The following is a 14066-nucleotide window of genomic DNA, read 5'->3' as shown; positions in this document are numbered from 1 at the left end:
AAGGTTAAGGGATATAGATATGTTTGTTTTCCCTGAAACGTACAAGTATATCGGAGAAGATTAAGTTAATTGCACTAAGAAGATTAAAAAGAATGTGACTTGGACTTGCTTGAGTCAGGCATCGGTTAGTATGGGGTCGGCGGACGAGAAAGGTGGTGTAAGAGAGTGTAATTGTATTATGTATTTTTGAATCCGAAGGCACATGACATGGTCGCCACAGACCTTCGAAATGGATTTGGACAAGAATAGAAAAGGAAAAGAGGAAAGCAATACGACCAAAGAGTATTGGGAAAACATAATTGCCAAAAATTTTAAGAGAAAAAACAATAAAATTGATAGAGGCTACGAAGAAAACTGGGATAAGAAACAAATGGCAACAATTTGTTAAGGAATATGAATATATACATCCGACAACCATAACACATATAAACGTATATATAATTAGATATTTCTGTATTAGAGTTTCACGTGAGCCAAAGCTGGCCCGCAGGGCGCAACGTTGCCCACCACTGGGATAACTTAACGGTATTTTGCAACACTGATATACATTATTCTATTCCAAGCGGCAAGTGAATTGTTTACTGTCGGAACAACGTTTAACAATGCAGTACATATAAGAAATTTAACGAGTTCTCTTTGTCTGAAGAGAAACTTTCATGATATTTGCTGTATTCAAATCATAAAAACTAAAACTAAAAGTTGCCTATTAAAAAATATATCAGATGCAGAATTTCGAGCGTGGCAGAGGCTTGAGTCACGCAGAATATGAAAGTGATTGATTCAAAGCGTAAATAAAAAATGCAAATCACTAACTTGTATAGGGTATTTGTAATTCTCTGTAAAAATTAATTTCACCGATCTTCTTGACAAATTTGTTTTCCAGAAAACCAGAAGAAAAGTTAATTATTAGGTATAAGTAGACTTTGTAGAAGGACTGAGTTACATACTTTTCGATTCACAAGATTTTTGTTTAATTTGTTATTTGATCGTATTTTCTGATTGAATACTGTTGTTTTGTATTGCTAATTATAAAATATTCATTTCGTAGGTTATATTTATTATATTTTTTTGTCTCTTGATAAAAACTTGCTAAAAAATAAACTTTTGGTTTCCAAATTTTATGTCATTATGTAGCAGTGAGAATATAAAACATTCTCAAAAGGGCGTACACTTAATCTTTGCACGTGGGCGGCCGACGCCCTAGGACCAGTCCCGTTGCCTTGATTTTTTACAACAAGTAACTAAAAACTGTTTACAAAAAGAATACATTCAGGAAATCAAATAGTTTCTTCAATTGCTTGATCAAATTCGTCAATAATCCAAACCTCAAACTCCGATCCTTCTTGGTACACCTCTAAAAAAGAACCTGTTTTGAAAAATATTCCAAATTTTCCTTTTTTCTCACTTTGATGTGAGATTTCAATTAGTATGAATACTAATTAATATAGAGCGATAAAAATATAACCAACGAATTGTTTTGTGCAGGTTCAAATGAATATTTGTATACTTTTCGATCGTGAAGAAAATTATCGGTTACTCACTTGAAATGAAACAAAATTGTTACTAGTGTTTTTGTTAACCCCAATCTTGTTAAGAAGTACACTAGTTATTCTGTATATAAAAAATATGAAATACATTTAATTAACTATAATATATACACACACTGGTCAATAAAGTTCTATGATTCGGGAAGTACTTTAAATCGGTCAGTACAATTTAAATATTGGCACAGCGCTTCCCTACATTTGTAGGGAGTTAAGTTTGTTTACAGTGAACCATTTTATCAGTTTATCTCGAATAAGCGGCGAACATACGGGTATTTAAACAATCTGAGCGACCATAAGTCCATTTTGCAAAGTGCAATACCAAACTACCTAAACCGCTGGTTGAAGTAGATGACTAGTCTATGAATTATACCTGACCCCTTTCATCACTCTACCATGCAGGGAGCATCGCCAAGGCCATTCTGATTTCGACCGTCTTGGGGGATACATGTGATTGTTTTAAGCGTTATTGTGAATTTGTCAACTTTAGCTGTAAATATTTTTGTTTGGACTTTTAATATTGAAAAAGTAGTGATGGATTTGGATATTGCAGGTAAATACTTACAAGTTTTGATAAAAATCAAATATTTTTATTTTAGTTTTATGGTAAGGGTTCGATTTTTAAGAAGTTATGCATATTACAACATTTTTTTTGTTTTTATTTTTGTTTAATATTATACATGTTATGTTATCAAGTTAGATCACGCTATATTTTTCCATTCAGTAAAAAGTTTAGAGCTTTAAGAATTGGCAAATGAAAAAATTTGCCGCGGAAAAGCGCGGATAAGTACTATTAATATTATTTTTTATAAGATCTTCATTACTTTCTTGCAATAATTTTGTGTTTATATGCTAGATGTGTTTAGGAAGAAATTACTTTTTTAAAAGCTTAAAACTAATATTTAGGATATTTATTATATAGACTAAGTGTTTGAAGACATTTTTGCGCGTTTTTAGTAAAAATTAAACAAATATAAAAACCTTAGGGATGTTTTCATACATTTGTTGTTAAAAAATTGGTTTTCTAAGCCGTGTGAAAATATCTGTTGATGTTGATTAAGATGTTATGGCAGTTTTAAATTATATGTTTTTGTTTAAGTTTCATCTAGTTCTTCGGGGGTAAGAGTTGTCACCCGAAAATACTTATTTGAATGGATGCAGAGACTGAATTTACCTAATTTGGAAAAAAACTTAATGGTTTGAAAGAGCAACTTTTGTTAGGTAAAGGTTATACTGAAGAGCAAATTAATAACTTCAAGCGCACTTTTGCTTATTTTAAAACCCAAGTAAAACAAAGGTGGTTGAAATCCCACAAAAAGGGGGATGTTTTTATCAAGTACAACCGGACGTGGCTAGAAGGAACCATTCAAATTCCTGTAGCTGGGCAAAGCCGACCAGGCCGACCGCTCAAGTCATTTGGAGAATCTAGTGAGCGCACCAAAAGAAGAAAAACCGAGGAGATTCGGTCGACATTAGATAAGGAAGTTATTGTTCATGCTGCTCAGACTGAATTGAGAAAATCTGGACAGAGAGACGCTTCAGAAATATTAAAGCAAATTACCTGCACTACTCCAAAACGTGCAACTAAGTACAAAAAAGCATTTTGTGACTCTAAAACTAAAGAGGTAGAGTCACTTACTGTAACAAAGGCTTTAGCTATGTTTGTTGATGCAGACTTAACTCGATTGTATGTAAGTTTATACCCTTGGCACCCAATGACGCCAACCATGCACAAAATACTTATTCATGGTGCAAAAATAATAAAAGACGCATTGCTGCCCATTGGACAGCTTTCTGAAGAGGCTGCGGAAGCGCGAAACAAACATTTTAGAACATACCGTCAAGATTTTGCTCGAAAATTTTCCAGGGAAAACTGCAATAGGGATATTTATAATCGGTTGCTTCTAAGTTCAGATCCCCTTCTTACCAGCATGAGAAAAATTAAAAAAAGAAAATTGGGTTCCTTTTTACCCGAAACCGTTAGTTTAATTGTAGCCGAGAAGCCAAATGAAAATGAAGATTCTTCAAGCAGCGAAGAAGAAAATATTTTCGATGACTAAACATGTTTTTGTTATTTGATTTTAATAAATATGCTCAAATAACACATTTAAGAGTTTTTTTTATATACTAATATCATTTAGAATCAATAGAACTTAATGGACTTAATCACAAATACGAGATCATAAAATTAGAGTACAATCACGATGTCGCACATTGGGCGTGATCTTTAAGCGAATAAATTCATTGTTTAATTTTTAGAAATTTCGATGTTCATTTAATTGGAAAAATCACTATTTTAATAATAGTGGAACATTCTTATTGTTTATCACAATATCCTCCTCTGTATATAGTTGGCGCCAAGTTGCCAATATGTACAACAACATATGAAAAAACGCAAATAATTTTAATAAGTAGATTAAATAAACTGTTATGATTTCGATGCTTATGAAGTTATACATCTAATTTCAGTTTTTTGTTATGATAGATAATTTGTTATTTTACTTTCAAACGAAGTAAATGATTTCTAAGACTTTAATAATATAATCAATACAAATTCCACTCACCAAAAATTTCTCCTTGACTGGCATATTCCGAAACCAGGTAGATCATGTTTTTTGTTTCCATTACCTGTAAATGAAAAAAATCATATGAATTCCATTCCTGTACAGATACCATCGTTTTCTCCCATATGAGAGGGATGTTTGAAACGTTTCTGATTTCAACTTGAAGATATCATAACTTCTCAGAAGTGATAAACCAAGGACATTGATAATTGTTCGAAAAAATTTTATAACAGATTTCGAAAACTTGTTGCTTGGGAACTGTTGCCTGTAAGCAACAAGCTTGAGAAAATTGTTATAAAATTTATCAATGGTCGAGAGTTATTCGGATAGAAAGATTTTTGATAAGTACAGAGCGAAAATAATTTATTTAAAGATGCAATTAACAAAAGAACAATTAGAAATACAAGTGAAGGTCCAGACGAGTTAATTCCTATAACTGATGAGGATGTATTTCCAATACGCATGCTGTTAATAATTTATTTGAATATAATGTTTGGTATGTTTGAGTCTCTAATTTTATTAATATTTTCGTCAGTATTATAACCAAATTGTTTCATTTTCAGTATAATGTGGTTTTCTCCTTTCAGACGACTTCAATATAAGTTGAGAATATATATTCGCGCACGCGTTGCAAGATTCCCATTAAAATTTCAGCCATTTTGGAATATTAGTTTCTATTTGACAATCGTAATGGAAAAACTGATTATCGAGCTGTTATTAAACATTTATTGGGAGCGGAGACTCTACACGATCATTCACGACAGGAAAATTTTAAGCATCTAAATTAAAACGTAGCCGTATCAACTTGATTTACGACGAGTGTTTGGGATAGTGAAAAACTACGACAATCAGCGATATCATCGAAAAATGTCACTAAATGGTAATGGAAGACCTTTTGATTAATGTTTGAGACACTGAAAGGGCTATCATCATAACAAAAAAACGCATTTGCCACATACTGAAGCGTTTGCCCCCTTTATACCAAAAGACCATTCAAATGAACAGATCTTATTGACTCTTTAAGTAGAATGAGCCGGAATTTTTGGATAAATTCATAACTGTAGATGAAATCCCACACTCCTGAAATAGAAAAACATTCAAAACAGTGGATTGTGATGAGCTGCCTCGGCGGAAGAAGTAATAGCGACTATTTTTGGAGTAGTCATGGGATTGTTCATCGACTTTCTTTAAAAGAATATGAAATAATAGAAAAGTAGTACGAATCACTGCTTGATAATGTAAAAGGAACAATTGCAGAGAAGTATCCATCAGGACAACGCACCTGAATCAAGTCGATTTTTATTCTTAAATTAACAATTTACAATATGAAAATCCCTTCAGCACCCCTTTTGAATTATAAGCACCTTCTCGAAAATTTCTGTTGGGCGATATAAATTTTTTTAAACTTGGTGCAATCATAACAGAGAAAGATAATTTTTTAACGTAAAATTTTGATAATGTCTCTATCACAAAACATTACGTAGAATGAAGATAAGAATGTCGCATAATATTTAGAATGTATTTTTCGATGTACTCTAAAATTTAATTTAATGTTCGAGTTCAAAATGCCCACCATTCAATTCTTGACAAGAGCCAAGGATTTTGGAATTCTTGTACAACATTTTGTATGACCTGAGGGGTTATTTTGTTACTTTCTTCCGTTATCCTTACTTTCAAATCAGCAATATTTTCTGGTCTATATTAAAAGATACTTTATATTTGATTCTAAATAAACAGCCATTCGATCGTTCTACATCTGCCAATCCACTTAATGGGAAAACTCTCGTTGAAATAATTTCTAACTGTATGTTCAAAATGCGGTAGAGCTCCGTCTTGTTGGTAGTAAATAGATCGATCTATCTCATTTGGATGATTTGGACGAAAAAGTCTTTGTAATTTAGGCACAAAGAAGTTAATCAAGAAATCTAGATAAACATTATCATTTACTGTGCCCACAAAAAAATAAAAGCTAATAATTTTATTGTTAATGTTCACTTTTTAGGATATTGATTGTGAACCTCAACAATCCAATGAGGATTTTCTCTGCTACAATATATACAGTTCTGTTTCTTAACCGTTCCGTTTAAATGAAACGTCGCTTCATCAGAAAAAAAAACTATTTTGTTTATGATCTGCAAAGCGGAGTTCATTCTGTCCATCATCAATTCACATAATTCTTGCTTTTTATGAAGGTCATTTTCCTTTAACTCCTGAACCCACTCAACTTTGTGAGGATGGTATATTTCTTCATGCGAAACTCTCAAAATAGAGAGTTGTCTTAAGCGGATTTCCTCAATCTCTAGAAGTACATCTAACTTTTTTTAATCAGTAAATTGCATATTTTTTCCTGGTTTTTCAATTCAATTCAATTTCACGAAACTTTTTTACAATTTTGCTAACTGTAGACTGCTAAACGTGTTGAGCATCCCTGAGGTCATACAAAATGTTGTACAAGAATTCCAAAATCGCATCGGTTTGTGTCGAGAAGTTAATGGTGGTTATTTTGAACATTTCATTTAAATGTAAAGTACATTGAAAAGTAATTCTAAATATATGCGACATTATTATTTTCATTCTACGTTAAGTTTTGTGATGGAGAAATTAACAAAATTTCATATCTTAAAAATTAATTTTCTCAGTTATAATTGAACCAAATTTGAAAAAACTGAACTAAGGTCTAAAATCTCATTTCAAAAATTTATTCCATACATATGGACCGCATTGTATAACTTTTTCTTTGTACGATTAAAAGCAAATAAACTTAAAAAAACTATAGGTATAAGTAATTCATTTCGCGCTTTCATACTTATTTCTAGATACTTACATTCAAAGTTTCAGCTATACCGTAGAAAACTACGCGAAATTAATATTTTGTTCTGGACGATTTGTTCACATATTCACTTATTTCTGAAAATCTCAATCGCAAGCAATTCCTATGAGGCATGTTGGTAAACATTCTATCGAATGTAATCGCAAAGCCAACAATAATTGGATATATTCTTGATGGTTCTGCTTTATACTGATTTTCAAGCAAGGTTATTCACTTAGTTTCCGGTAAACACTGGTACTTACAGCTGTTAATAAAAATTTATCCTGATAAAAAAACTCGAGTAAAAACTTTTTCATTCACACAATCCAATAAGTTCAGCTTGTGCTGAAAAGTGGTTTTCGGAATAAATCGATAAAAAACGAATCTATGGAAAAAGTTACATAACTTGGCTAGTTTGTATATTAAAAAGTCTATTTCCCACATGGCATCAACCACGCAGGGTTATTGGCGAGTAATTGAGGTTTAATACGGGGTTACAATCTAAATTTTATTAATTAGTTCGCAGTCTTTCAGGTAGTTCATAAGTTTCTTTGGGTCTTCTTGAAGTAGCTTCTCCTGTGAAAGTGGTCGTTGATTCATTTTTCGTTTCTTGTCATATTTTACACAGTCAATTAAGATATACTGAATACACTATTTACACCAATACGATTACACTGTCTGACGCGCGTTTTGATAACTTAGATAGGTTAGGGTTCCACAAATTCCAACTTAGTTAACAATTAAGAGATGTTTCACATTTATATCAACATTGCACATTCAGCACATTCGTTTGTGATTTCCCGCTAGTAAGTAGTCATGTGTAATACAAGTATGTGCGATTTTTAGACGGAAAAGAATCACTTGTTCACTTATAGTCGTAATACATTTTGACGGATTTTAAAGGTTGGTGTTTGTTGTGCATTGCTATTTCTCGCCATTTTTCTGAGTTTTCTTCTTGAAAAATGCTTCGAAATCGGTATGTACTATATAGTTACTCTTTATTGATTGCTCTTTGTTGTATGTATTCTTTGCTAATCCATCTAACTTTCATTTCCCTCTATTCCGGTGTGGGATTCGAAGCAAATGAAATTAACATTTATGTTATTGCACGGCTATCCATTTATAAACGCGGAGCACGAACTTTACCTACCTACTCTACGTTCAGAATTAGTTAAGGGTTCAATATTTTACAATGCAAAAAAATGCACAATCACTTGCCATTTGAAATCAAATCGATATCATCTTTTCCCGCATTCCGCAATAATTTGAAGGCATATTTACTGGAAAGTGCCTTCTACTCTGTAAAAGACTTCTATTCTAATAATAATATTTAATTCCGGGAATGCTGCATACTGGTTTAATTTTGCTATGGACTTATATACTAATTATTACCTACTAGTATTACATATAATTTTGTTTTTCATTGCGGTTTTCTTCTGTATATTGAAATTTTATTTTATTTGTATCTTTATTTAGTTATTTTTATGTTTGATTTTTAGTTTTTACAAGTATTTGTCAAAAAAATGTAACAATTTTTTGACAATAAAGCATTTCTCTTTCTATCTTGTTTCTGCAAGTGAGTAGCTCCTTCTGAATAAAATTGAGAATAGGATGGTTGTGATATTTATAATTCGTTAATAATAAATATTTATTTAATTAAAGTTACGCTCTTTTGAAAATACAATTTATTAGAAATTTAATTAGAATACACACAATATCAGTGATACATAAATGTTTTATCGAAATCATATTAATATAATGAATTCGTTACGGACTTCAGACGGTGTAGTACAAACCAATATGTTTTCTAGAAAAGTCACAGTTGCATAATAATAAAATCGATAGATAGAAAACTTTTGGAATGGTCCACTATATCTACTCTAACAGCTTTAACTGATAAAATTTTCCTGAAATCGATGGACTGAAATTTACTCGTGAAATGATTCCTTGATAGTTTCATATTGATACACGTTTTATCCATTAGCTTAACAGATACAACTAATAGCTATTTCATATGTATTTTTTGAGTCAACGATTCTTATATAAATATCCTAATATACGAGGGTTTTCTGTTGTCGGCCTAACAAAGAAACAAGACATTTTTCCCAGATCTGTTGTTAATAAGTCCTACAAAATGTTTGTTCGGAAGCGCTTTTGGTTCAAAGTGATTGCGACTCCCAATGCAGTACATTCCATTGCATACGGAAAATATTTATCATACATTGGCCAAAATTATGTAACCACTTTCTGATAGATCGATTGGGACCTGTCTTTCTAACTCAATTTTATGGGTTTTCAGTGATATAATTAAATAACTCAATTCACCAACTTTGAAAAAACAATTTACTCAGCAAACTGAGGATTTAATAATTTAAAGTTAGAATTGGTTACACTAATCCGACTGGCGTACTAGACGAATATTAAATTAAATGAACCAAATATTAGTTTTAGAGGCTTCTTTATATATTAGTTCTCAACTTATACAATAATAATAATAATATTAGATAAATATATTTATGATTCATTATAGTCACATTAATAATAATTAAATAATAAATAATTGATGACGATACCTTAATGAGGTAAAAGTTGACAATCTATAAAACTGACAGAAATATGAAATACAGACAATTTATAGTAATGATAAACTTATTGAGGTTAGAGTTCATAGTAATAAATAAGTAATTGATAATGATACGCCGCTGTGATGAGGGTTGTTTTGTATTACTCAACTATATTATTTATGATGTCACGAAAATTGATACATATATATTGGCTAATATTATACACATACATCATAAGTACAATTCCATGTAAATTAATGTGTCGTGTTATTGTCATATACAGTTTCGTAGTTCATTCAATACTGTAGACAGGGGAGTAGCTAAGCGAATGAATGTACTCTCTAAAGTAAGTACGTCTCTCTTCACAATTGAGATTGTTCCATTTCAAATTTTTAATATTTCTAAGGTATTCGTTGTATACATATATAGTTTTATATATAGTTTATTGCAGGAGAAGGAATGATCATATGATGACAGAAATTCGCTAGAAACAAGCAAAAATGTAATAAAATATAAAGCACTTTAAAGAACTATTAAGGTGATTGATGTGGATTAAAAAGTTAACCGCGAACGTTTTGACAAGCTTCTAATCTTAAATGGAACTTTCTGATAACCTTATTCAACACATCAGGCGTAATCAACCTAATCGCAAACGTTATTGATTCTTTTAAGTCACTTAAATCCAAAAGTTTTGTGTAGAATGCCCTTAACATATCCTCATAGAAAAAATAATAATGTAAGACTAACCAATTTATCGATCCTTTGTCTGTCTATCCACCGATTGAGAAAAATTTTAATGAAGTACTGCTGAAAATTGCGATAGTAAAGTGCTCCATCTTGCTGAAATCTTATCGTATTCACTGGAACTGAAGAGTTTTCTGGATCAGCACTAAAATTTGCCAAAAGTGGTTGACATTTTTTTGAAGTAGTTCCAAATTTACCCATTGGAGAGGAAAGCAGTAATATTGACCTTTTTAGGGTATTGCATGTGTTCTTCTTAAGGGCGTCGCCAAGGGGGGGCAGGGGGGCAATTGCCCTTCCCCCTAGAGATCAAATGTAGCTAGCCGCAAAGCGACCAAAGTCCTAAGGCCGTGCGAACAATTGACTTCCCTACTTATAAATAAATTCCGCATCGAATGACAAATTAAGGTTTACTGTATGTTGTAGAAAGTATTGAAATATTCAGAATCTGTAGGTTTGTACGTGGTCAAAGCCTCGGAGCACGTTTACTTTTAATTAAAAACCACAGTGAAAATCCGAAAAAAGAGACAGACGAAATTATAAATGAAGCTGCTTTGTTGCAGAGTCAGACTGGAGGAGAACATTACATCGATGCCGCGTATTAAGGGGAAACAACGTCATAGAAGTAATCATCCACCAGGTTTTTAGTAATACCATACTTGGATTCAATTATGAATGAATTAAATCGAGCTTTGGCTGCAATTGTGGCACGATAGGCTTAATCCAATAAATCTAATTGTTATTGATGTCCTAACAGAAACGAATTCCTTCTTTTCCGTAATGGAAGAAATATTGAAAATTTTGATCGTTTTACCATGCACGACCTGTACAGTAGAGCGATCTTTTAGCAGCCTCAGAAGACAAAGTTAAGAAGCATCATGGCAGAAGATCGCCTTAATGGTCTGGCCATGATGAGTGTACACAGAGCTATAATAAATAAAAACCTGAATGATATTAATGATAAAGTGGTTTTGAAAAAAATCTCCGCAGGTTATATTTAAATTAAATATTATTTTTGTTAAAATAAATAATTATTACTGTGTTTGAAAGTTTTATACATTGATATTAGAATTATTATTATCTTATTACAATCATCGAAGCAAAGACTTCTAAAGTGTAACGCTTCATGCTATCGACTGTTTTTTATCCTCCATAATATTGCCCCATTGCCCCCCCTTAGTCATAAGCTAGCGACGCTCTTGGTTGTTCTCGTATCCCGTGAGGATTTTCCGTTGTCCAGTAGCGGCAATTTTGCTGATCAACATGACAGTTAAATGCCCTCATCTGAAATCAACGTTTCCTAATTGAATGTTATTGTTATTGAACATATCTAGTATTCGTTCACAAAAATTAATTCTACTTTCAAAATTTCCCACCAAGAGCTCCTGTTTAGGTATTTTATTTTGTTGATGCCTACCTACTCGATGTATGCGGGAATTCAAACATAACATCTACTTTGACTTAATCGCCCGGTGCATTAGCAGCTGCTTTTTTATCTGCCTTTAATAACCTTTAATAACCAGATATTGTTTCTCTACTTTACAAATTATTCCGTGGAAAATAGACAGTAAATCAGGAAATTTCTCATTATAGAAGTGAGTTACTTCCTGTTGTATTCGAGTTTCATCTCCGTACACAATCATTTGTAAAACTGTTATTTCACGCATCTCCTTTAATCTAATTATTTTATCAGAATTGACGTTGACAAAATAAGATTATAATATTAATAACAAAGCTATTTACTAAGGCCTTTTAAATAAATGTTGCCACGAAAACTTTAATATATTTTTGATGCATACCCACTAATAATCTTAGTATAGTATAGCGAAATTCTGCAATAGAGTTGAAATAATAACTTTTTTGAATAGAAAATGAATAGATGGTTCAAAACATATATTGTCGGCTTAAGTCGCAAACCTCGTAACTCCATAGCACCAAATTTCAACAATAGACACAAAAAACTTGACGACAAAAAAAATTGAATGAAGACTTGACCTGTATTTCAATAAATGATAGAAAATGTTAGACTTTTAATTTGAGAGATATTGTTTTGAGTCTTTACAAGTTTTTTTGTTAGATGCTTTCAGAAATTATGTTTCTAATGGTATCAAGATGTTGATACAAGAAAACATGTAGTAACTTAGTTTACGACTCAAGGGTTCGCATTTTCCTGTGGAAGTATTTATGAGCAAAGGCAAGGCCAAGACCGACTTAGTAATGGTCTTAGTCTTGCAGCATTATATGTGATCTTGATCTTTGTCTTGCATATTCTGGTCTTGGTTTCACCGTAACAGTGTTGCAGGTCTTGCATTTTATAATTGATCCTAAAGAGTATAAGTGTAAAAAACCATCTCATAAAAGAAGTTTGAAAATTGTTTTTGAAATGAAATTGAAACCTTTTTTAATAATGGTCGAATCTAGCTGAAACCTATGGTAAAATTAGTTTCTGATTTTTTATTTATAAAAGGTATTAACCATTTTTCAAAAAATTAAGTTAAATTTCTACTAGTTAGCTATTTTGAAGTAAATTTGTAATGTAGGTATCTTTAATATAATGAAATTAAATATTCAGAAAGGTACATTTAATCATTTGTAGAAAGATGACGTTTGTTTTTTTTCGCATTTTTGTTCCAAAATACATACACTTTTTGTTATTCATCATACTAATATTTGAATTAGTCCATGCGTTGTATTTATTTGTATATTTTCCAATTTTTCGTTGCAGTACTTGACTTTGGTTTATTCCCCTTCATTTGTACTGTTTTTCCATTATTATATGGTGGCTAAACACCCCAGATGGGGTAACGCCGCTCTTACGAGCTTTCTAGATCTTTTTTTTTCTTTGTTTCTGGGTAGATCAGTTCCCATTCTCTTCTGTTTATATCTTGTGGCACATATCCTGCCAGGCTCGTCTATCTTTCGTTTTTTCTTGCCAGTTCCACATCCCAATTCTCTTAAGGTCGTCTTTTACCTCTTGCCACCATGTAGACCTTGGTCTTCCTCTTCTTCTAGCACTTCCAGGGGTCCAATCTAATATTGAGTACGCTACTGTTTCCTCTCCTACTCTCCATACATGTCCCAGCCATCTTGCTCTTTGTTGTTTAATTTTTCTTATTATGTCCTCTTTAATTTCTTGTGCTATTTCATGGTTCATTCTTCTTCGGTACTCATTTTCTGTTAGTTTTACTGGTCCTAATATTGTTCTTAATATTTTTCTCTCAACAATTCTTAAGTCTTCTTCTTGCTTTTTTGTCATAGTCATAGTTTCTGCAGCATACATCATGACCGGTCTAATAACTGTTTTATATATTCCCATTTTTGTACTTTTTCCTAGTATTTTGTTTTGCAGTAGTTTTTTGTTAGCGTAATATGCCCTGTTAGCTGCTGTTATTTTTTCTTTGAAATTTACTTTACTTTTATTATTTTATCGGTCAATCCACTGATAAATAACTACTTAAAACTGACTTACTGTTATGATGTATCAATCCTCAAAGGTTGTACACTATTTTTATAATTTATTTTTCACTTTTCACTAGTTTTTCTTGGGTTTTATGTAGACCGATCTAACACACTTCTGTTCACTAGCGAGCCAGGGCAGGCTTTTTTCCAATTTTTCGTTGCAGTACTTGACTTTGGTTTATTCCCCTTCATTTGTACTGTTTTTCCATTAAGGGAACTTAATATTTCTTGTTTCTCCGTTTTTTTTATATATTACTATTCCTTTTGTGTTGCCTATTTCATATATTTTTGTTTTGTTTTGAGATAGATAATTAAAAACAAGTATTTATAATAAGAAATGGTTTTATTGTTTTACAAAACATTCTCCATTAAGATCAATACACTT

General features: G+C 31.8%; 1 protein-coding gene across 2 annotated transcripts in view; it reads right to left on the bottom strand.

Annotated features, from left to right (window-relative positions):
- Positions 1-14066, bottom strand: part of LOC130899904 (serine/threonine-protein kinase SIK2-like) — a 142948-nt gene that overhangs the window by 88440 nt on the left and 40442 nt on the right. For both annotated transcript variants that reach the window (XM_057810081.1, XM_057810082.1), the window contains one exon: positions 4109-4172. In XM_057810081.1, coding sequence (XP_057666064.1) covers positions 4109-4172 — 64 coding nt within the window. The remainder of the gene's footprint in view (positions 1-4108; positions 4173-14066) is intronic.

Source organism: Diorhabda carinulata, chromosome 12, assembly GCF_026250575.1.
Source record: "Diorhabda carinulata isolate Delta chromosome 12, icDioCari1.1, whole genome shotgun sequence".
Taxonomy (NCBI): Eukaryota; Metazoa; Arthropoda; class Insecta; order Coleoptera; family Chrysomelidae; genus Diorhabda; species Diorhabda carinulata.
This window is presented reverse-complemented; position numbering and strand designations above follow the sequence as displayed.